At 44.0% G+C, this 23,214-nt stretch overlaps 1 protein-coding gene across 2 annotated transcripts in view; it reads left to right on the top strand.

Moving 5' to 3' along the window:
* EFL1 (elongation factor like GTPase 1) overlaps positions 1-23,214 on the top strand; it is a 65,122-nt gene that overhangs the window by 32,275 nt on the left and 9,633 nt on the right. For both annotated transcript variants that reach the window (XM_082198328.1, XM_082198329.1), the window contains exon 16: positions 22,474-22,605. In XM_082198328.1, the coding sequence (XP_082054454.1) occupies positions 22,474-22,605 (132 nt within the window). The remainder of the gene's footprint in view (positions 1-22,473; positions 22,606-23,214) is intronic.

Consider the following 23,214-nt stretch of genomic DNA (forward strand, 5'->3'; position numbering starts at 1 on the left):
GTGCAGAAAGCAGCTGTAGGCATGAGTGCCGTTTTAAAATGGCTTTGCGGGATCGATGCCAACCTGTGAGCATGGCCACTTTTATATGAAAATCTAGGAACAGTGCTCTTTGCCACATAAAGCGCGCGCGCGCACACACACACACGCATTGCTTTTTACTTCTGTGTAAACCTTCAGACTAATTTTGCGCTCTCGTGACTCGGTAGTTAATTTTTTATTTTTAAGAAGCCAGCTTGAAGCCATTCCAGCTACAAAGAGCATCATTGCTCGGCCTGCGCTAATGAACGCAGGAGGGCAGCCTTTCTCAATGATGTGCCACACAAAGAAGAGAGGGCTGTGGAAACAAAGGAGGCTCAAATGTTGGTCTGCAATTCTGTAAAAGGAGAGGGTGTGTGTGTGTGTGTGTGTTGGCAATTGGTTACAGAACGGAGAGAGATAAATTAAACATTGCTTTTGTTGTGCTGTCAGTATCACAGACTTTAAGCTTCATAATTGCCTTGCTGGTGGTGTGAACATCCTCCGTCAGTTCGCTGCCAGCGCTATCCATCCTTTGTCTCGTTTTGCTTTGCTCTTCCAATTCATAATCTGTACCTGGCTGTAATCTGTTCGTAAAAATATAAAAAATTATCACGTAGGTGTCAGTTTCACCTTTCATCTTTGGCAGCTGACACTTTGTGAGTGTGAGTGTTTAGGCCGCTGACTCTTCACTTAGATTTAGATTGTCCTTCATTTGCTTGCATGGCCAACAAGTGGGCTGTTCTCCGCTGCATTGCTTTGCTTGGTATTTGCATGCCAAAACAGTTATATCTAGTGAATCTGGAAATGCCTGATGGCTCTGCCTTTTTATTGCATTTATATCCTGCCTTTCCTCAACAAAATGCAAGTGAGCGAGTGAGTATGCTTGTATATACAGTGGTACCTCGGGTTACAGGTGCTTCAGGTTACATACGCTTCAGGTTACAGACTCCGCTAACCCAGAAATAGTGCTTCAGGTTAAGAACTTTGTTTCAGGATGAGAACAGAAATTGTGCTCCGGCGGTGCGGCGGCAGCAGGAGGACCCATTAGCTAAAGTGGTGCTTCAGGTTAAGAACAGTTTCAGGTTAAGTACGGACCTCCGGAACCAATTAAGTACTTAACCCGAGGTACCACTGTATAGAGAGAGAAACAGACAGACAGACAGACAGACAGACAGACAGACAGACAGACATAGAGTTCCCAGATGGTCTACCCAGGCACTGACCAGACTCATGCAGCTTCAACAATATTGCTTTCATAGAAACATAGAGTTGGAAGGGACCACAAGAATCATCTAGTCAAACCTCCTGCAAACCAGGCATCTTTCTTCACACCATATCTGCTGTCAGGGAACTGACATTGGAGCGAGAGGTGAAGGGGAGGCTCCCAGATGATGCTGGCGAAGGACCCAGCAGCAGGGGGAGAAACAGCTCAGTAGAGGGGGAAGCCAATCAGCGCAACACTGGGAATAAAGGGAGGCAGACGGGGGAAGTGGAGAGAGGGCTCCAGGTCTCTTCACTGGACATCAGTGAGGAGAGCCCAGGTCCTCCGCTACCCACGCCCTCCCTGCGCAGAAGACTCCCGCACAGTGAGAGGAGGAGGAGACTGGGTGTCAAACAACTTTTATGCTGGAAGAGGTTCAAGAAACGCCCACTGACGGATTCTGCCAGTGACTGAGGCAGCCACGATGAGAAGGGGCTGTGCAGTCAGAAAGTTTTAACAAGGCAAATTAGCCGAGAAAGGCACCAGTTTACGCATGAGTAACTCATACCCGTTACATCTGCATTTTGTAGTTTTATAAGAGCCTTGCTGGGTCAGATGAAAGGTGCGCCTAGTCCAGCATAATTTCCCCCTTCCTTTTTTTGCAGTAGCTGGGCCACATGTAGCTAGGAGCCCCGCAAGGAGACCATGAAGACCCCAGCCCTACCCATTGTTTGTCCCCAGCAACTGGTATCCCGAGGTATCCTTGAGACCACCTCTAGTGGGTGTCCAAGTTGGGCCTTTGCCAGGGCAGAGCAAGGGCAGCAGAGGGTCCTGCCATTCCCACTTAGCATCCATAAAGCAGGGGCAGCCTAAAGAAACTCTTTAGTTTGCGTGTCCCACCGCTTCCAGTTTAGAGGGGCCCACGGAAGGTGCCCTGCCGAAGGACCCCCAAATTCCCGGAGCCAGAACCGGGAATAGTACTTTTGAACAAGATTGCATTCAGCGTCATGGCTACTGTTAGGATTATTATTCTGAATTTGTCTAATCCTCATTTTGCAAGCATGGCTGTAGCCCTTTTGCCATGTGTTTGTGGCTGCAAATTCTATTAGGTTAACCATGTGTGTCGTTCTAAGCTGCATAAGATCGTACATTTTAAAAGCAATAATAAATTGCATACAAATGATATAAGAATGTGTTACGTGCCCCACATTTTCTGCAGTGGTATGTGGAGAGAAAACTTTTTCACACTGTGTTATGAAAAAAAGAATGGTTGTGCCTCTTAAACTACAGTGGTACCTCGGGTTAAGTACTTAATTCGTTCCGGAGGTCCGTTCTTAATCTGAAACTGTTCTTAACCTGAAGCACCACTTTAGCTAATGGGGCCTCCTGCTGCCGCTGCGCCGCCGGAACACGATTTCTGTTCTTATCCTGAAGCAAAGTTCTTAACCTGAGGTAATATTTCTGGGTTAGCGGAGTCTGTAACCTGAAGCGTATGTAACCTGAAGCGTATGTAACCAGAGGTACCACTGTATAGTTTCAGGCAAATGTCCAAAGTGGTGCTGATCACGTTTCATAGTAGTCCTATCCCAGCAATATCATCGCATAAATGGAGTAGCAAGTATTTTATTATATTCGGGTAGTACCTAATTTCTGTGTATAACCTTACTGCTTAATATCAGTGGACATGAAATTTGAGAGCCCTTGAAAATCAGTAGAGCAGTACATTTTCCATCCCCAACAGAAGCTGCTCATTCTGTAACTCTGTCACAGCAGCCCATATTGTTGGAATAACTTAGCTGCATATTTGTGAATCAGTTCAGTTGGGGGGGGGGGAATGGAAGAGATGGAAATCAGTTATACTGAATGCTGTCTTAAAAGGAAGCAAGTACATTGTATTTTTTTAAAATATTAAACAAAAAACAAACAAGAAAGTTGATGGGATGTTTTCTGCCATCCTAGGTCTCATTTGCTAATTGAAATCCAACCTAGGAGTGTGCTTGTGTGTGTTCTCAAAATAGCAACAGCTGTCATTCCAAAACTACAGCAAAGCATATTTTGTTCTTTGGATGTGTAAGAGAAGTTCCCTGCCAAGGCAATTCAAATTCTGCACTTAAGCAAACCCTCAGTTCTGCCACCTGTATAAACTATGCAAATTCAATAAATGCATAATTTATTTGCATGGTTCTGCCTTTTTATTAGTTTTGCTTAATTCAGATTTTGTTAGTCATGGGAGAGGGGAAAGGAGCTATACAGGTCACTAAAAGAAACCCTTTCTGCTCTCCATAAACCTTTATTCTCGTTTCAGAGATCTCGTTAGGCAGTTGCCCATATGCTTTCAACCATATTTCCATAACCATAATGGCTAGAAATTTTTGCTCCCTTTGCCCCAGATTTACATGGTGCTCATATCACCACCAGGCGCCCATAGTTCAATTCTGTCCAGCTTCAAAGTTGAGATTGGTGGATTGTCCTTGACCTTGTGCCGTGTTTCTAAGATAGTGTGATATCAGGAATATGCCCTTTGTGAATACCAGGACCCTGCCCTTCAACCAACATTTGGCTACTACAGCCAGCCAAACAATGCAAACAACTTTGCATTTATTGGTCATTCTTAGGGTGCCAGGGAGTAGCTAGCCCTGCAGAAGATAGGGGTGAGAGAGGAAGGTTCAGAATTGTCACCCTCAGCTGGTAAATCGTATGTGCTGGTGACCTTTGTATTTTCTTCCTGGATAAAACTGGGCCTGTTCACTTCTAATGTAAAAATTACCAAAAATACTAAACGAGCTCTTAACACTTTTTAAACACATATCCTACCTGCAGGAATACTCAATGAGAGTACCAACAGAAAAAGAAAAAAAATGTCCCAATCAGGTACTGTAACAACAATGGCCAAATTGGGATTTGATTGAAGAATTTACATTATTGTGGCTCTGAAGTTCTTTCGTCAGCGACGAATTCTTTCAAAGCTTCCACTGATGGTTCCCAAATATGACTCTCCTCTTCTTTCTTCGGGAGAATGAATATCCCGTGTGTTGCTGAGACATCCAAATGGCTTTCAAAACGAGAGTAAATTATGCAAAGTGTATTTGAGGTAGGGTAGCCTTTCTGTTTGAAGATGTCCTCTATTTTGAATGGGGTGCACAGTCAAAGTTTGTTTTAAAGTTAGGAACCGTAAGAAGGAAGAGCAGGTAGGCTTAGCTCCAAGACAGCAGACTAAGCAGGAGCATAGCTCACTTGGTTACAGTTTTCCCCACTATGGTGACATGTATGTTTATTTCAACAGACATGTTTCTCTATGTGCATCTAAACCTCTGTGTGCTATGCAAGAATCATGATACAGGAAAAACTGTGAAGCCAGCCAATGCCTTCTCATAGCTCCATCCTTATTTCAGACATGGTTATATTTTGGTATATCACGATGTTGTAAAGGTAAAGGGACCCCTGATCGTTAAGTCCAGTTGTGGACGACTCTGGGGTTGCGGTGCTCATCTCGCTTTACTGGCCGAGGGAGCTGGCGTTTGTCCGCAGACAGCTTCTGGGTCATGTAGCCAGCATGACTAAGCCGCTTCTGGCGAAACTAGAGCAGCGCACGGAAATGCTATGTACCTTCCTGCCGGAGTGGTACCTATTTATCTACTTGCACTTTGACATGCTTTCGAACTGCTAGGCTGGCAGGAGCAGGGACCGAACAATGGGAGCTCACCCCGTTGTGGGGATTAGATCCGCCAACCTTCTGATTGGCAAGCCCTAGGCTCTGTGGTTTAGACCACAGCGCCACCCGCATCCCCATCACGATGTTTAGTTGGTGATATATCACAGTGTTGAAAACCAGCCCAAATTGTCACCAGTTTAGTGCCAACACTTACAGTACTGGCATCTAGGCCCATGCAGAGCTCGTCTGAGGCCCAAGCTAGGAGTTTGTTAGAATAAAGTTATAAACTCAAACAAAAAGCCAGTTGGTCCCTGGCAGGAACCCCCCAGCCAGTTTAGCCCTCTGAGGACCAGAAAATTGTACCTGGCTCCCATCCCTACACCCCCACCCCCTGCTGGCATCTGTAGTAGGTATGTGCAAGTTTCCCATTAGATGGCTGGGATTTGAAACTGCTGTGATAACTAGATTTGCCATGTAAAGTTCTCTGTTACACTCAGTTGCTGCGATGGCAGTTGTTCTATTTTAGTGCGTTTTGCACCTTTCTGTGATTTGGTAGAAAGAATTAGGGGTTTTAAGTTTTTTTTAAAAAAAATATTGAATTGATATACCGCCCCACACTTGGAGGTCTCAGGGCAGTTCACAAAAAAGATCACAATATATAAAATCAAAATGAAAACACTGGGTAAATCATCCTGAATAAATCATAGTTGTGTTCCTTTCTCTGAGTGGTTTTGAGTGTGCTACCAATTGCAGTGGGCAGGGGACAGAAACCTGAGTCACTTCCACCATTCCTGTTGTCACCTGCTAGAATGAATAGTAATACCTTAGGCTGCAGGTGGGGAGAGCATATAGATTGGGGGGGAACCCCACATAACTCTCTATACATACAAGTAGTACAGCAGGAAGTGAATCAGAGTGGGACATCTCTCCCAGATGTGCAGTTTTTATAACTTGTAAGGAGGCTTTTATGTAGAGGGGCCGCCAGAAACAGGTACCCTACTTGTCGTGGTACATCCCACTGTACATGTCAGTCACACAGTGCTGCCAGTGAGAAGAGAGTATCCCTTCCATAGCAAATGCAGGTGGGACAGGGCTTAAACCTCAGCTTTCTACAGGCTGCAGTCCTGACAAAAGTCGGTGCTCTCCCATGCCTTAGTTTATGCATTTCAAAATATTTATATACCACTTTCACAACACTATATTAAAGCGGTTTACAAAGGTAATTATAAGACAAAACACACGAATAACGGCTTAAGAAAGCAGGTACAGGCCAGTGCTTGAGAACTGGAATTCCCTCTTTCAGATCTCAAACTTGTGGGTCTTGCCCCCATCCCTGTTTGTAACGTAGAGATGTTAAAACTGGCCTAGCTTTCAGGATTGCTGTAAGTAATTTTAGTCTTCCCGTGAACATATGTCTATGTGTCTTGAGCATTGCTACATATTTGTCAGGAAGGATAACTAATCCCAACAAATATTGAAAGGGGAATAAATTCTGGCTTTATAACATGTGCAAAAATCCTTTTGTGCAGAAAACGATCTACACAGGCTTGGGGCTGCTGACTTTCATAAGAAAATCCATGTGAGCAGCTGTATAAAACCTCTAAGGCCTAATGCAGGTGTACCATTTTCCTGATAATTTAACCATTGTTAGGAGAGAAGGGATTCCTTGCATGCTCACACTGTCCATTCCCTGCCCCTTCAGCACAGACCCCCCTCCACTATTTCCTTTTCAGCATATTGCTCATGCCTGCACCAAGGTATTCAGAATTTGTAAACCAGCTGATTCAGGGTTTCTGGGTTAGATTCAAGCTCTGGTTTAAAATCAACCATGATTAGCATTAAACTTGATGCAAATGTAACGTTCTACCTGGTTGACATTGACAAAAGGAAGACAGGTTGGTCACACCCAGACCATATTTTTAAAGCACATTCAGTGCATATGGCTTGCCCAAGAGAATCCTGGGAACTGTAGTTTAAGGGAGCTGGGAAGTGTGGCTCTGCAAAGGGTAAACTGTGTGGGAGCCCATCAGCCTTCTGGGATATTCCCAGTGGTTTCAACCCTTAGTGGAATGCTCAGGAAATGTTCTGACTACAATAAAAGTAAAGGGACCCCTGACCATTAGATCCAGTCGTGGCCGACTCTGGGGTTGCGGTGCTCATCTCGCTTTATTGGCCGAGGGAGCCGGCGTACAGCTTCCAGGTCATGTGGCCAACATGACTAAGCTGCTTCTGGCGAACCAGAGCAGTGCACGAAAACGCCGTTTACCTTCCCGCCGGAGGGGTACCTATTTATCTACTTGCACTTTGATGTGCTTTCAAACTGCTAGGTTTGCAGGAGCAGGGACCAAGCAACGGGAACTCACCCCGTCACAGGGATTCGAACCGTCGGCCTTCTGATCGGCAAGTCCTAGGCTCTGTGGTTTAACCCACAGCGCCACCCGTGTCCCTTCTGACTGCAATAGGAGGGTCCAAATGGCATCAAGGACTTTCTCTGCCCGTGCAGCTCATCCCCTGCCCTGGATCTGCAATTTGGAAACATCTGCACACATGCATTTGTGTCCACCATTCATGCACATGCTTTGTTTTTAACCATGTCAGCTTTAAAATAAGCCTGCAGAAGCCTAATCTAGAAGCCCGCAGACTGTATGGCACTTGGTTTTCCTCGTTAACCTAAGTCCCAAAGGCTGGAGTGACCTCAGAGATTATGTGGTTTTGGCCTCATCACACCGTTTAGAGGAAGCTGCTGGCAGCAGGCAGTGTTTTGAAAAGCTGTCGTCCTCTTTGGCGTGAGTGCGCTTGCCACAAGCATTTCAGTGGCATGATGTAGCTGGATACTGCCTCCCCAGGGCATGGTCTGACTTTGATCATACAGTTGGAGAGCAAGCCAGGCAGATACATCAAAAGTAGGAGGCAAGAAGAGTGCAGAACATAGGCTTCAAGCACCACATTTTAGGTTTTTTCTTCTTCTCATCCACACTTCCTTTCTTTTAAAAAAAAGAGAGAAGGAAGAAAATGGGGCAAAAGTGTTAGAAAACAACCACCAATATAACTTTTTTATATATATAAAAAATGGATTGGTTCAAGCTAAGACACACCATCCTTCAGAATTTTTCTACCACAATAATGCACAGTAGAAATAAACTACTGATGTAGTGATGCTGCAAGTGCTTTCTGCAGCCTCTTTTATTAGGTAAATCAGTTTTGTCTATTTTTACAGGTGAGGGACAGAGGGATTCTGGTGAATTGTGGCTTTTAAGACTGAAAACGTAGTGCTCCTTTTCTGAACTCTCAATCCTTATTTTGCTTCTTGGCTGCACTTTCTGATTAAATTCAGCATTTACAAAAAAAGCAAGAACATTTGTTTGTTTCCTAGCTGGTACCATGGCTTCGTCATTGGCAGTGTCAGGTCTGTGCTGCGGCTGTTAGGAAACATTTGGCACCCTCCTCAGGTTTGGACCTGGGCAGGTGCCCAACAGTTTTGACCTCCTCACAAGCCCTTCTCTCACCCATGCCCTTCTTTGGCCTGCCTCACTTTCCTGATTCACTCACTCACTGGTTCACTACAACCAAAGTTTACATCGGTGTATGAATCAGGTAAACTGTGGTTACTTCCACCCATCGTTTTCTTCCAAACCATCAGTTCCAACCAATTTGCATTTAGTATTTATTCATTCTTAACTGATAAAATTTTGTGTGGTATCCTTTTTAATATAAACTGCAATGAAACTATTAAAACAAGGTATTTCTGTTTTGCTTGCTTCATGGTTGTGAAATGGCAAAAGTGTTTTTTATTCTCACTTTAGACTGGGTGTGAGTCGGAAAGCTGGCTTTGTTTGATTCTGTGAACTTTTGATTGAGCAAATGAAAGAAGAGGTGTGTTTCTGTTGTTGGGAATGGTTGCTGTGCTTGGTGTCAACAGAGTCCAGGCAACTTGGATGCTTTGCTGGATTTCATGAGGTTGAAAGGGGCACTGATAGGTTCAGAGATGTATAAAGTAAATTGCCTGGGGATGATGGGAATTGGAGTCTAACAACATCTGGAGGTCCATGGGTTAGCCACCCACCCATGGCATGCACTTTTACTTGCAAGCACATTCCATTGTGTTATAGAACTTAATTCTGTGCTAGTAGTGGGCCCTTGTCATTGAAACTCACTTCTGATGGATGGCTTGGTTTTCTCCTTACCTAGCTTCTCATTGGTTGAGCTGCTCTGATGTCACCAATCAGGTTGTTTGGGCTTGGCTCATCTCAGGCAGTTAAGCTCTTAAGAGGGACAGTTTGTTTGTATATAGTGTCTATCTAGATCTTTGGAATCAGAATTCTGGAACCCTGTGACATTTGTAAGTCCAATAATGGCTTGTGTGATCACTTCTCCCGCATATTCGTTTAAAAATATTGATCTGTTCTGGCATATTTATGTATTGGCAGATCTGGTGATAAGAGCTGCGCCAGCATTTTCATGTTTTAAACTGTAAGCCTCCCCTATGCACTCCAAATATTGTGGAAACCCAGCTGCTATAAAGCAAAGAAGTGCATTAGGTTATGCAGCAGTGAAGTTTGTTTTTTAATATATTAAACTATATTAACCCATTGGTATTTTTAAAAATTATTTTCATTTTCAAATATATATTAACAAATAAAAAAGAACTGCATGTACAAAAAAAACCCCGTCAATATCTTTCTTAGAGCTCATGGTTGAGATGAAGGGATTTCAGTGCTGTTGGATGCCTAACTCCCATCAACCCTGGCCAGTGGTCAGGGGTGATAGGGTTTGGAGTCTAACGATATCTGCAGGGGACAGGAATTTGTTCAAAGTAAGCCTGAGAAAAAAGCTAATGCTATTCTAGGCTGCATCAACAGAAGTATAGTGTCCAGATCAAGGGAAGGAATAGTACCACTCTATTCTCCCTTGGTGAGACGACGCTTGGAATACTGTGTCCGATTCTGAGCATGACAGTTTAAGAAGGATGTTGACAAGCTGGAACATGTGCAGAGGATGGCAACTAAGATGATCAAGGTTCTGGAAACCAAACCTTATGAGGAAAGGTTGAAGGAGCTGGTTACAAGATACGATAGGTAAAGGTAAAGAGACCCCTGCCCATTAGATCCAGTCGTGGCCGACTCTGGGGTTGCGGCGCTCATCTCACTTTATTGGCTGAGGGAGTCGGCGTACAGCTTCCAGGGTCATGTGGCCAGCATGACTAAGCCGCTTCTGGTGAACCAGAGCAGCGCACGGAAACGCCGTTTACCTTCCCGCCAGAGTGGTACCTATTTATCTACTTGCACTTCATGCTTTCGAACTGCTAGGTTGGCAGGAGCAGGGACTGAGCAACGGGAGCTCACCCCGTCACGGGGATTCGAACTGCCGACCTTCTGATCGGCAAGCCCTAGGCTCTGTGGTTTTACCCACAGCACCACCCGGTTCCTCATAAGATAAGATAGCCATCTTCAGATATCTGAAGGGCTGTCACTTGGAAGAGGTAACAAGCTTATTTTCTCCTGCTCTGGAGGGTAGGACTTGTACCTATGGCTTCAGGTTACAAGAAAGGAGATTCCGACTAAATATCAGGAAGAACTTTGACAGTAAGAGCTGTTTGACAGTGGAACGGACTCCCTCCAGAGGTTGTGGACTCTCCTTCCTTGGAGGTTTTTAAGCAGAGGTTGGATGGCCATCTGTCATGGATGCTTTAGCTAAGATTCCTGCATTGCAGGGGGTTGGACTAGATGACCCTTGGGGTCCCTTCCAACTCTACAATTCTATGATCCTATGAAATAACCCAGAGTGGGGTGCTTTTGAATGCTGTTATCTCTTAGTGAGTACAAACAGCTGCCGGCAGCTCTGGTTCTGGAGTAAAAATGAACCCACAGTAAGTGACTTTTGCAGCTGGGCCCTCTGTAGATTGCATCTCATGGTTAATTTTTTATTAAACATGTTCTCCCCTAGAGCATTCCTGGAAGGGAACTGGGGAGAAAAGTGAGTTGATGCGTTATCTTTACATACGCTTTCCACTGTTCTTTGTCTTTAGTTCTTTGTATTCATTTAAAAGGCTGTGGTGTCTGCTAGGTTAGCAACGTTACAGCACAACCTGAAGTTGTGTTTTAAAATGGCTCTGTCACGGTGATAACTTTTAAGGCGAGTGACAGATGGGCAATCTGGGCTTTTTGCAGTCTTTAAAGATGGAGGAGCAAACGACCGAATTTTCTGTTGTTTGGGGGAAAGAAGCTGACATCTGGCTTCCAGTGTTTTGCTCCGTCTTGGAGGAGATGCTGCCTGGCTGCTGTTTCCTTGTGGCTGACACATGACACCCCTTTTGCAAAGCTCGCTGTTGAGTCAGCAGAAATACTAGCCAGACACGTCTGGCTTCAGAGGAGCCTTTGGTGACAGCGAGGCAGTGAAACAAATTAAGGTTGTGTGAGCACTAGGAGGTGTTTGGGCCACATGCTGCGTGGGCAAGAGGAAGGCGGAGGTGCCCCTTGCACAGCCTTTGCCAGCCTGGCTCATCTCCAGATGTTTTGGACTACATTTCGCATCGCCCGCAGGAAATTTACCCTAGCAAATGAGGCCACGATTAAGAAGGGCAGAAGAGGGCAATGGGCCTTTCAGGATTCCCCACCTTAATTGTGTGCTGAGAAATTGGCAGAGAACATTATTCTTATTTTTTAAAATTTGTATGCCACCCTTCATCCAAGGGACGCGGGTGGCGCTGTGGGTTAAACCACAGAGCCTAGGATTTGCCAATCAGAAGGTTGGCGGTTCGAATCCCCGTGACGGGGTGAGCTCCCATTGCTCGGTCCCTGCTCCTGCCAACCTAGCAGTTTGAAAGCACGTCAAAGTGCAAGAGGAAGGTAAACGGCATTTCCGTGCGCTGCTCTGGTTCTCCAGAAGCGGCTTAGTCATGTTGGCCACATCACCCGGAAGCTGTACACCGGCTCCCTCAGCCGATAAAGCGAGATGAGCGCCGCAACCCCAGAGTCGGCCACGACTGGACCTAATGGTCAGGGGTCCCTTTACCTTTACCTTCATCCAAAGATCACAGGGCAGTTCACATTTTCAACCAATTTCTCCAGGTGGCAGAGAGATTCTGGAGTAAAAATGCATACCTGAAGGAGCGTCACCGCCCCCATTATTAAGCCTGGACATTGAGGTCCAGCTCCAAAGGCCTTCTGGCGGTTCCCTCCTGTGAGAAATGAAGCTCCAGGGAGAAGGGAGAATGCCTTCTCAGTAGTGGTGCCCACCCTGTGGAACATGCCCCCCCCCAGATGTCAAAGAGATAAGAAATTATACAACATTTAGAAGACATTTAAAGGCAGCCCTGTAGAGCGGTACCTCTGTTTACGAACGGGATCATTTCCAGAGCCCCATTCACAACCTGAAAGGAACGCAACCCGCATCTGTGCACTCGCGGGTCACGATTCGCTGTGCATGCATGTGATGTCATTTTGTGCGTCTGTGCATGCGCAAGCGGCGAAACCTGGAAGTAACCCTTTCCAGTACTTCCGGGTTGCCACAGAATGCAACCTGAGCTAACGTAACCTGAACTGAACATAACTAGCTATGACTGTACAGTGGTACCTCGGGTTACATATGCTTCAGGTAACATACGCTTCAGGTTACAGACTCCACTAACCCAGAAATAGTACCTCGGGTTAAGAACTTTGCTTCAGGATAAGAACAGAAATCGTGCTCTGCCGGCAGCGGGAGGCCCCATTAGCTAAAGTGGTGCTTCAGGTTAAGAACAGTTTCAGGTTAAGAACGGACCTCCGGAACGAATTAAGTGCTTAACCCGAGGTACCACTGTATAGGGGAAATCAAAATGTTTAAGGCTTTATTATGCTTTTGTGTATGTTGGAAGCTGCCCAGAGTGGCTGGGGCAACCCAGTGAGATGGGCAGAGGACAAATAATAAAATGGTGGTGGTGATTCTCAAGCAACTTTTTGGGGTGGAGTTATTTTCCTTTTTCCTAAGGGTTTTTTGTTGTCATTTCTTTCCTGCCACTTCAAGTGGTGTCGGCAGCCAGCAGCTGTGCTGGCAACCACTTTGCGGCCAACGATGTAGATTAACGTTCTGGGATGTGGCTGGCCGGGGCTGGTAACTGCAACCGGAAGGTGAGGAGTACTTGGAGAACATTCATCCTGTTGACCCTTTTCTCAGGGGAGGTGAGAGGAAAATCTCCCCTTTTCTCAGAAATGGTTTTCTGAGAAAGTTCAGCTCACCTCTAGCGGAGGGTCTCATCTTCATCTTTCCTGAATCAATATTGGCCTCCTTGGTGGGGCTTCCAAGGTGATAGGGAGTTTGATCTCATGCAGCGGATTCCTATATCTCCATTATAAACAGTAAATGGGGCGTGTATAACTAGATATACATGCCAAAGATAGTAATCTGTTTGCTTAAAGAGGGCTGCTGGGGGGGGGGGGGCGGACACAGAATGCAGCGTACTATTCCCTAACTGACCTTTCTTTCCTTTTTCTCCTTAAGATGTCTTGGGTCTCATCTAAATTGTAAGCTTGTGGAAAGGATCCGTTTTAGTTTTAATTATGCATGGCTCGAACGGTTTTAGGTCCTTTATGAAAAATTAATAGCAATATTTGACTTGTGTTCATAACATTGCCGTAGCGATTTAAGGGAGATGTAAAAGAAAATCGCAACGATATTCTCAAAAACGCACAGTGCTTCTTGGCAACTGCATCTTGAATTTATTTTAAGACCCAGTCTTCAATTATTTATTTCATTGGTATCCTGCCCTCCCCTCCCCCCCAAAAAAAATTCAGGATCGAGAATGTGGTTCTTCCCACTGTACCCCAGCAATTCTTCACAACAACCCTGTGAGGCTGAGAGGCCCAAAGTCACTTTGACAGGCCTCATGGCTGACTGGGGACCTCAACCCAGTTCTTCTCCATCATAATAATCTAATATTCAGTCTTAACAACCACAACAAGCTCCTTCTCTTGATCTTTGCAGCGAGTTCCTCACCCAAGATAGCTCTCCGCTTCACCTTACTCTTTTCCCTTTCTTATTTTTATATGTGTTTGTAATAATCATAGAATGGTAGAGTTGGAAGGGACCAATGCATGAATCTCAGCTAAAGCATCCATGACAGATGGCCATCCGGCCTCTGCTTAAAAACCTCCAGGAAAGGAGAATCCACAACCTCCTCGGGGGATTCAGTTCCATGTTCACAAAAAAGTTGGTGAGAGCCTGTAGGGGTCACAGTGTCAGATGTTGCCTCAGACCTGGTTTCCTCGACGTGAAATTGGCTTCCTTTAAGAATGCATCAAGCAGTTTCTAGAGGAAATCTCTCCTCTTTCACAGACGCCGTTCTTTTTTCTATGTAAATGTATTTATTTGGTTTTTCAGGTTAAAGTTTTACCATCACATAGCCAACATACAAAATAAAAACAAGATTCCAAAAAATCTCCTGGACTTCCCTCCTCCCCTCTGTGGGTCCTATTGTTAGTCATTTCCTCCTGCATCTTTTATAATAATCCAGATCTTTTACATCTCCATTACGCCCAAGATTCACCATTAAATTACAAGTGTTATTCCAATCCTAATAACAATTTTAGCTGTTTACAATGGTTTTTAAGATAAATTATAAATTTCCCCCGTTCCTTATTAAAATTTTGTTCTTCCTGATTTCTGATTCTTCCAGTCATTTTTGCCATTTCGGCACAATCCATCAACTTAATCTGTCATTCTTCTCTGGTAGGGACTTCGTCTTCTTTCCATCTCTGGACAGCATGGAGTACTCTTTGGGTCCCATCGTTTTCTGGTTGCACTAGATGTGACTATTATTGTGAATACTACTGGTTTGTTTGGGGGGGGGGGCTTTTTTTACTTTGTTTAGTTACATGGTAATGGTTTGCTCTGTCCCAGTACCTGTTTAGTTACATGGGAATGGTTCGCTCATGTCCCAGTACCATGACTCTGTCATGGAAACCTCTAATAAAAAACATTTGGCAGCCTTGGAAATTCAGCTCCTCAGACTACACCAAAGTGGCTCTCTAGTTTTGATCTTTCTACCCTTAAATGGACAAGAGGTCACGGTTTACCTTGGGGCTATTTCACATAACGGCATTGTGTGTGCGTGTGTCTGTGTGTGTTCTGTATCAGCAGGGACTCCTTGCTAGCCTGCTGAGGACATGAGTTATCCTTTTGAAGACTTGAGCAGGTTTTCCTCTTGATTTAAGAAGACAAAGCTACCTAATCTCTGGATCAGCTCCTATCGCTGCACTTTGTCTAAGGGAATGTTAAAGACCGACACCTCTAAGAACGTCAGTAAATCTCGACTTGTGCAGAGTGCATTGGACTTTCACATTTTTTAGACTTAAGAAAAAAAGAAAGGCCTATTCACTTGATACTTGCTGGTTTTGTTCTCTACTTTTGCTCATCTAGAGGCTCTGCATGGAGAAGACTTTTTAAAATATATTATCTCTTCCCCGCTCGCATGCCTCTCAAAGTATTTTTACTAATCTCTTGTGACTTGTTCTCTTAATCTCATTTTACACTCAACTTGTCCCTTATTTCCCTCACCCCAAAATGGCCAGTTTCTTTCATCTTCATTCCCTGGTCCTTTGACATTCACATTCCCCCCCCCATACTATCTTTCCTCTCTTATCCTTTTCCTTTCTATTCAGAGTTGTTCATCATCAGTAATAATGATATATATAAATAAACGTTAACCTTTTCTCTCACTTTCTAACTTCCTTCAATATCTCCTCTGTCCCTTTACCCTCAAAGGAGGAAGACATTCCTTCCCTTCTCTCCCTCTGAACGTCTGTCTCCCAGCTACCTTTATTCATCCTGCAAGGACTTGCTGGTGCTGGCATTGGACCAATCAAAAGACTATGGCAAGACCAGGCGGCAGAGCAGGTGTAGACAATAGTGGTCTATTTACTTATTTATTTTGTATTTTTCTTTATAGCCTACCCTTCACCTAATTGTCACATGGAAGGTTACAAAAACCTATCAATGGAAAGAAGTACACAGTGTGTAAAAATCATAAAATAACAGAAAGAATTGTGATCTCATTACATCAGTTGCACCTGTTCAAAGTCCATCTCTGGGCCAAATTTACTGACTTTGCGCTTTAAAGGGCTTTATGGCCTTAGACCAGCATGCTTATAGGAACGCTACATGGGCCATTAGTCTGACTTGATAAAAGACACCTTGCTGACTTTCTAGAAGTTGTAGGTCCCGTATAAATCTATTTTGGCAATGACAAGAGAAAGAGCCCTCAAAATCGCACATAGCTGGTATTTAACACCTGGATGTCTATCTTATATAAAACCCAACAGCTCTCCTATGTTTTCAAGGGAGTGTCTCACTATTGGGACATACAGACATATGTGGTGGGAGTGTTCAAAAATGGAAAAATTCTGGGAAAATGTATTTGCAGAGATACGGTATCTTTGGTTAAAATGCAGACAGTACCTATTTCCCCAGGACTGGCACTGCTTAATTTGTACAGTTGGGACTCACCAAGAATTAGAAATAAAGATCTTATAACCTATTTATTGACCGTGGCAAGAACGACCATAGCAATGGAAAACATTTCAACTGTTGACCGTGGATAAGTGGTATGAAACAGTCTGGCAGACAGCTTTGTTGGAAAAGCTAACATAGAAACTGCGGATAGCAAGAGGCCAAAAGAAAAACAATAACTTCTATGCAGTAGGGGGCGACTTTATTGAACACACAGGTAATGAGGCACATGGGGGAGTAGTGTTTGGGGTGAGTAACACAGTTTGGAATACAGTCTTACCTTGGTTCTTGAACGTAATCCGTTCCAGAAGTCCGTTCAACTTCCGAAAACATTCAAAAACCAAGGCGCGGCTTCCAATTGGCTCCAGGAGCTTCCTGCACTCGATTGGAAGCCGCGTTGCACGTTTGGCTTCCAAAAAAGTTCGCAAACCGGAACACTCACTTCCGGGTTTGTGACGTTCGGGAGCCAAAACGTTTGAGTCACAAGGCGTTCGAGAACCAAGGTACGACTGTACTTTGAAGTACACATTTTAACCCTTCAAATTGTTACGTATATAAAGTATTCCTTCCTTTTAATGAGATTGGGGCACATGATGTGTTATTTTATGGTTTTTCAGATTATGAGAAGGTTTGAAATATATGCCGTGGCAAATAAACTATTTTAAAAGAAGAAGGTGTGAGGCCTTCTTCTCTCACCATGAAAGGGCTTGTAGCCACGATGGCTTCGTTCTTCCTCCGCAGTGCTTCTGAATATCAGTAGCCGAAAACCACAGGAGAGGAGAGGGCTCTCGTGTTCGAATCCTGCCTGCCAGTTTCGCCCAGGCATCCGTTTGGCCAGTGTGAGACAGAATGCTGGATTGGATGAGCAGACTCTTCTTACATTCTTACGTTTAAAATGTGAATAGGCCTCTGATTCAGCCTAAATAGGATACAATAAGTCATTGCTGAAAATAATTATGGCTAGGATAATCATGTCAATAGACCTTGTTTTGGAAGTAACTCTTGCTGTTAAAATTAGAAAGCATGACACACAAGCCTTTAATAATAACATCTTGGAATGATAACGGCAAAGCATATTTGAGCCATTCCTATTGTTCTGTTTCATGCCATCTGTTCGCACACCCACGGTGGCAAAGATTTTTTAATCTAAACATTGGGAAAGGGCATTTTAGTATCTGCTCATGCTATTGCTTGATGGCCTGGAAGTGTGTGTTCCTTTCCAATTTCCACTTTGGTTAATTTCCGCAGCGTTTTAAAACAGCTTAGTTCCAGGTAAAAATGTCATTTTTGTAGGTAATAGCTTGGTACCTTCTAATTATTGCTGGTATTTTAGATTTGATAGAGATTTCGGCGCAAGACAATAACTGTTATAAACTCATTTGGAAGAAAATGTATACTGGTGGAAACTGTTTATAAAAAGAAGGCCCTAGGCTTTGGGAATAATAAAGTCAAGTCCTAGTAAATTCAGTTTTAATTGGTTAACTGCATAATTTTGCAAGTAAGAATAATGAATGGGTGAAGAACGCACGTAAGGCATTTTCACTGGGTGTTATCCTAAAACTTAACATTCCTGCAATGTGTTCCACTTAAATGGCAGACATTTGCCTATAGATCATTTGTGTTCCATTATATATTGAGAATTAAATCAATTGCTACAATAATGGAAACTGAGAGTACTGGATTTAGTTGCACCTTTGACGTGAGAGCTAGCAGAAGAGAGGTTTTTGCTATTTATTTTTTACTACCAAAATAAGGGTCAATATGATGTAGGGAGGAGAGTGAGTCTCTCTTTATTGCAAGAACCCACATAGGGATCCTCTCAGTGGAGTCTGCCCCCAAATTTTGCCAGTATCATTGTTCTTTCCCCATTGGAGTGAATGGAAGCCATGTGGGAGAAAGTTGAGGGGTGTTTGCAGACATAGATGTTACTGGAGCCCAGGGCTCAACTTGCTCCTGACAGATCGCGGGGAGAAGATGATGTTCCCCTTTTTGCAACAAAGCTGTCAATCATCAGTCTTGTTTCCTATGTCCTATGAGAGCTATTTCCACCCGGACAATGCTTCCGACTGCAGTATGTCTGGGATGTATGCCAATCCTAGAGTGTAGCTAACATAGTGTGATAGCCAATGAAATGTTATTTTTATTTATGTAGATTTTAGCATGATCCTGTTCATTTCTAAATCTGCAAAGCAAATTGTTTTCCTAATTCAGAAGTATTAATGTTGGCTGGGGGTGATGAGCTTTAGTTCAAAACAGCTAGAGGACAGCAGGTTAACCTTTCTATTACAAAGCCTCCTAGACAACAATTTTTAAATACCTTTATGTGCAAATTGTCTGCCTTAAAGGCTGCCTTAATTTTTAGCACCAGTTAAATTGACAGCTGCCCAAGAGGTGGGATGTAGTGTCTTATCTACCATGGAAGGGAACAGGTGTGAATTTAAATCAGTTTGTCGACATTTGGGACCCAGTGTGAGTTGAGCAAGCCCAATGAATTATTCCCCCCTGCCTTCAAAGCCACTGGAATCCTTTCTCTGTCTAGCACTCTTAAACAGAAAAGTTGACTATATTACTAGTGGGCAGTGTAGATTTTGTGTGTGTTGTTTAGTCGTGTCTGATTCTTCGTGACCCCGTGGACCAGAGCATGCCAGGCACTCCTGTCTTCCACTGCCTCCCGCAGTTTGGTCAAACTCATGTTCGTAGCTTCGAGAACACACACATATAATATGTATATAACCTTAATAACGTGTCCTTGAGGTTTTTTTGCCTTCCTTCCTCTATCACTCCCGTTCCTTTTTCCTTGTGTGTCATGTCCTTGTAAATTGTGAGTAGGGATCATCTTAATACTGGTTTTCATATACTGCTGTAAGAACCTTTTTGACTAAACAGTGGGCTATAAATAAATAATGCACATATATGAGCTATATATAGGGATCTCTCTCTCTCTCTCTCTCTCTCTCTCTCACACACACACACACACACACACACATCCAACTATTAATCTTCAAAGCAATCAAAGAGCACTGCAAAACAGCATTTAAAAGAAGTAGGCTCTCGATCCCAGGATACTGTCAGACACGTAGCATATTACAAATAGGTGAATGACGGGACAGAGGAAGATCTGGCAATGCTTAGCTTCTGCCTTGCTCAGTGACGCAGCTAGGATTTCAAATGTGCATAATACTTGTTTGTTTGTTTGTTTTTCATTCTACATTCCTCTTGCAATAACCACAACCTATAAATTCCACAGTGGGGAACTCTTCTTGTATCCACAGCAGGCAGGCTAAACTCAAATGCCTAATTTATCTGTGACATCTGTACTTGATTGGCACAACCGCTAAAGTGAATTAATGTTACCTGAGAAACCCTGTTCCGGATTCTGTATGTTTTGCTGTCAGATGACGCTCCTAATAACGTGTGTCTATTTGAACAAATTAAATATGATTATTATTTGTAGCACAAGGAAATATTTAGAAAACTGCTTTTACTTCCAGCATATTTCTGAATCAGATGAAGAGTGTAGCAAGGATAAGTGAGCTCTCTGAGATGAGATTCATCTCAGATTCATTAACTGTCTGATTTTTGTCCCCAACTGCAGTTGCAGAAAATCAGATTATTCTTCTAAATTCACATGAAGTTCTTGGGGAAATTTTTTCACTCCCTATCTGCCTCCAGCAGCCCTTCTCCCCAACTCCATAATGCACATAGCCCCTTTCCCCCAACTGGTACAGAATACAGAAGCCAGTCTGTTCACTGGGGCAGGTTACAGGAATCATGTTACTCCTTTGCCGAGAAAGCTACATTGGACCTACATTGGACCAATTTTGAGGGTCTCCCACACCCCTGATATTTTGTTGGCATTTAACAGGAACCAGATCTTTACTGTGGTAGGCTCTGCCCTGTGGAACTTCTTGCCAATAGACGTCTGGCAGAAGTCTCCCTTATTTGCTTTTTTAAAAGTGAGAACTGGGTCCTGCAGCTGGGATCCTGCTATTAATATCAGGCAGAGCCACTCCATAGCATCAAAGAATTGTAGACTTGGAAAGGGACGCCGAGAGGGTCCAGCCGCCTGCAATGCAGGAATAAAGGCACTTCCTTTTGCCTTGCCAGTGTGGCATAATCATAATCCCTTCTTTATGTACAAAGGACTCGAGTTCCACGTTCAAACAATAGGTAAAGGTAAAGGGACCCCTGACCATCAGGTCCAGTTGTGACCGACTCTGGAGTTGCGGCGCTCATCTCGCTTTATTGGCCAAGGGAGCCGGCGTACAGCTTCCGGGTCATGTGCCAGCATGGCTAAGCCGCTTCTGGCGAACCAGAGCAGTGCACGGAAACGCTGTTTACCTTCCCGCCGGAGTGGTACCTATTTATCTACTTGCACTTTGACGTGCTTTCAAACTGCTCTTAAATGTAGGTTACTAAGATCCTGGCCACTAGGTGTTCGAATCAAGCTCCAGTATCCTTGGCACTATGAGACCATAAAATTTCCTGTGTATGGTCAGCTGTCCAAGGAAGGAGAGGAACGCAGAATTTTATGTAGCAGCCACACAGCTAACAATGGTTGGATGAACTGATTCTAGGGCCAGGGATGGGCGAGGCTTCAGGTAAGGGGAAGTTTCCCCAGAACCCAGTGGACCACTAGCCATCTAGAAATGCACAATACAGGCTGATAAAGGTGGAGTGAGATACATGCCAGTGACTCGGGTCACAAAGCCAATTGCTTACTGCTGCACCACCACCACAAGCCTTTATATATGCAAGTGCAAATCTACATCTACTATGGATTAGAGATTCAACACTAAAGCTCTTAAAACGAGATTTGTAAAACTGTACAGAGACATGATCAAAGGCAAGCAACCATATTTTACAGGAAGTAAGCAATGAGTCTCAGAGAAAAGTGAAAAGTTCAAGGTCAGCCAAGGCACAGAATGTCCCTTCCCTTAACTAGCAGTTTGAAAACTTACTGCAAATCAACTAGAAATCTACCAGTGTGTGCCAATCTACCTTCCTGCTGTCCCTGCCCTGGACATTCATTAGTGGGTTGCAGTTTGCAAGAAACTTGCACCCTTTGCTCCGCGTGGGGCCGGGACATATTGGCTGCATCTCCAGTGTTAAAAACAGTAGAAAAAAGGAAGGAGAGGTTGTTTTTAAGAAGGAAGATGAGAGAAAACAGAATGCACAGTGCTGGGATACTGCTCATTCTGCACATTCATTATCTTTTTTTCAATGCTGTCAAGAATTAAGAACAAAGCCTTCAATATGGTCAGCACCAAAATAACTTTTTAATAACGCAACAAAGCACCAAGTCTTTTTTAAATTTTGGCCTTGCAGCGCTAGTGGTAACCACAAGTAAAAACAAACGTGATGCAAGCTCAGAGACATTTTCTCAAAACCATGATTAAAACTGGCCTCCACACAAGTTATATATCTGTTTTTCCTTTGGAGATTTGGCAGCAATTCATCCCCTTCAGCTGCAAATCAAAACTGGAACAACAGTCTGGAAGTTTGTGGCTTAAAACATGTGCTTGTTATTTGAGGATATCGGGGGTTTAACTCATTCTACCTTGGTTATTACCAATGATATGAATGAAGTGAAGACTTCATGGTTGTAAAAGAGTGGTCCTGTACAAAAACGTAATGCCTTTTGAGCAAAGAGATCCCTATCCTAATCTGATAAATATGGTCAGTATAAGCTTCTGACTAGCCACTGTCCTGATTGCCCATGGCAGATAAGAATTGTTTCTGGATAATGAAACATATCTCTCTTTTTTATTTTTACAAATCCCATAAACATCTAAAACATGGGCAGGTAGGCAAGTTGCTTTGGGAAACTTAGTTGTATTGGAAGAAGGAGCAGTATTCTGCGAGAGAGTATATGCAGCAGTAGTTTGCAACTACGGCTGTTGCCATCAGGAGACAACGTGTCTCCATGCTCAGCGGTTCTTTGCAGTTCCTCCCCTCTCCTCCCCTGTGCTCTCAATAATATGCAGACCCTCCTCCGTATCTGCTGTGCCCATCATAATGATTGGCAGGTTTCTGTTACTTTTATATGAAGGCCATGTAGCTGAATATTTTTGTTGACTTCAGGGTGTGTGTCTTGACTTCATGCTTCAATGCCTTGTAGGGATAGGAGGGTTGCAAGAATTCGTACTGAAGTCGGCAACGCTCTCATCGTCGCCAGCTTGCCCACCATTTAACCCTCTCAACTTTGAAGCAACACCAATTGTGCGAGTTGCTGTGGAGCCAAAACACCCAAGTAAGTGTCTTCCCTCCGTTCCTTGAGTATCCAGCCAGAATCATTAAGTATACTTTTGAAAAGCCACAAGTGTGGGAAGGAGTGGTTGTAAATGTGTTTGAGCAAATGGTAGTATGGTGATTGCCTCGCAATAAGGCAGGGTTTTCCAAACTTGGGTCTCCAGCTATTGTTGGACTATAACTCCCATTATTCCGATCAACCAGGGCCAGTAGTCAGGGATGATGGGAATTGTAGTCCAAAATCAGCTGGAGACCCAAGTTTGGGAAACTTAATAAGGAAATGTTAAGTTAGAACCACTCATACTCATACTAGGATGGATGTCAGCATGTTACAAGAAACATGGGGCAATGACAGCCAGTGTGGTGTAGTGGTTAAGAGTGGTAGTCTCGTAATCTGGGGAACCGGGTTCGCGTCTCCGCTCCTCCACATGCAGCTGCTGGGTGATCTTGGGCCAGTCACACTTCTCTGAAGTCTCTCAGCCCCACTCACCTCACAGAGTGTTTGTTGTGGGGGAGGAAGGGAAAGGAGAATGTTAGCCGCTTTGAGACTCCTTAAAGGGAGTGAAAAGCAGGATATCAAATCCAAACTCCTCCTCCTCCTCCTCCTCTT

This window comes from Podarcis vaucheri, assembly GCF_965113315.1.
Source record: "Podarcis vaucheri genome assembly, chromosome: 14".
Lineage (NCBI taxonomy): Eukaryota > Metazoa > Chordata > Lepidosauria > Squamata > Lacertidae > Podarcis > Podarcis vaucheri.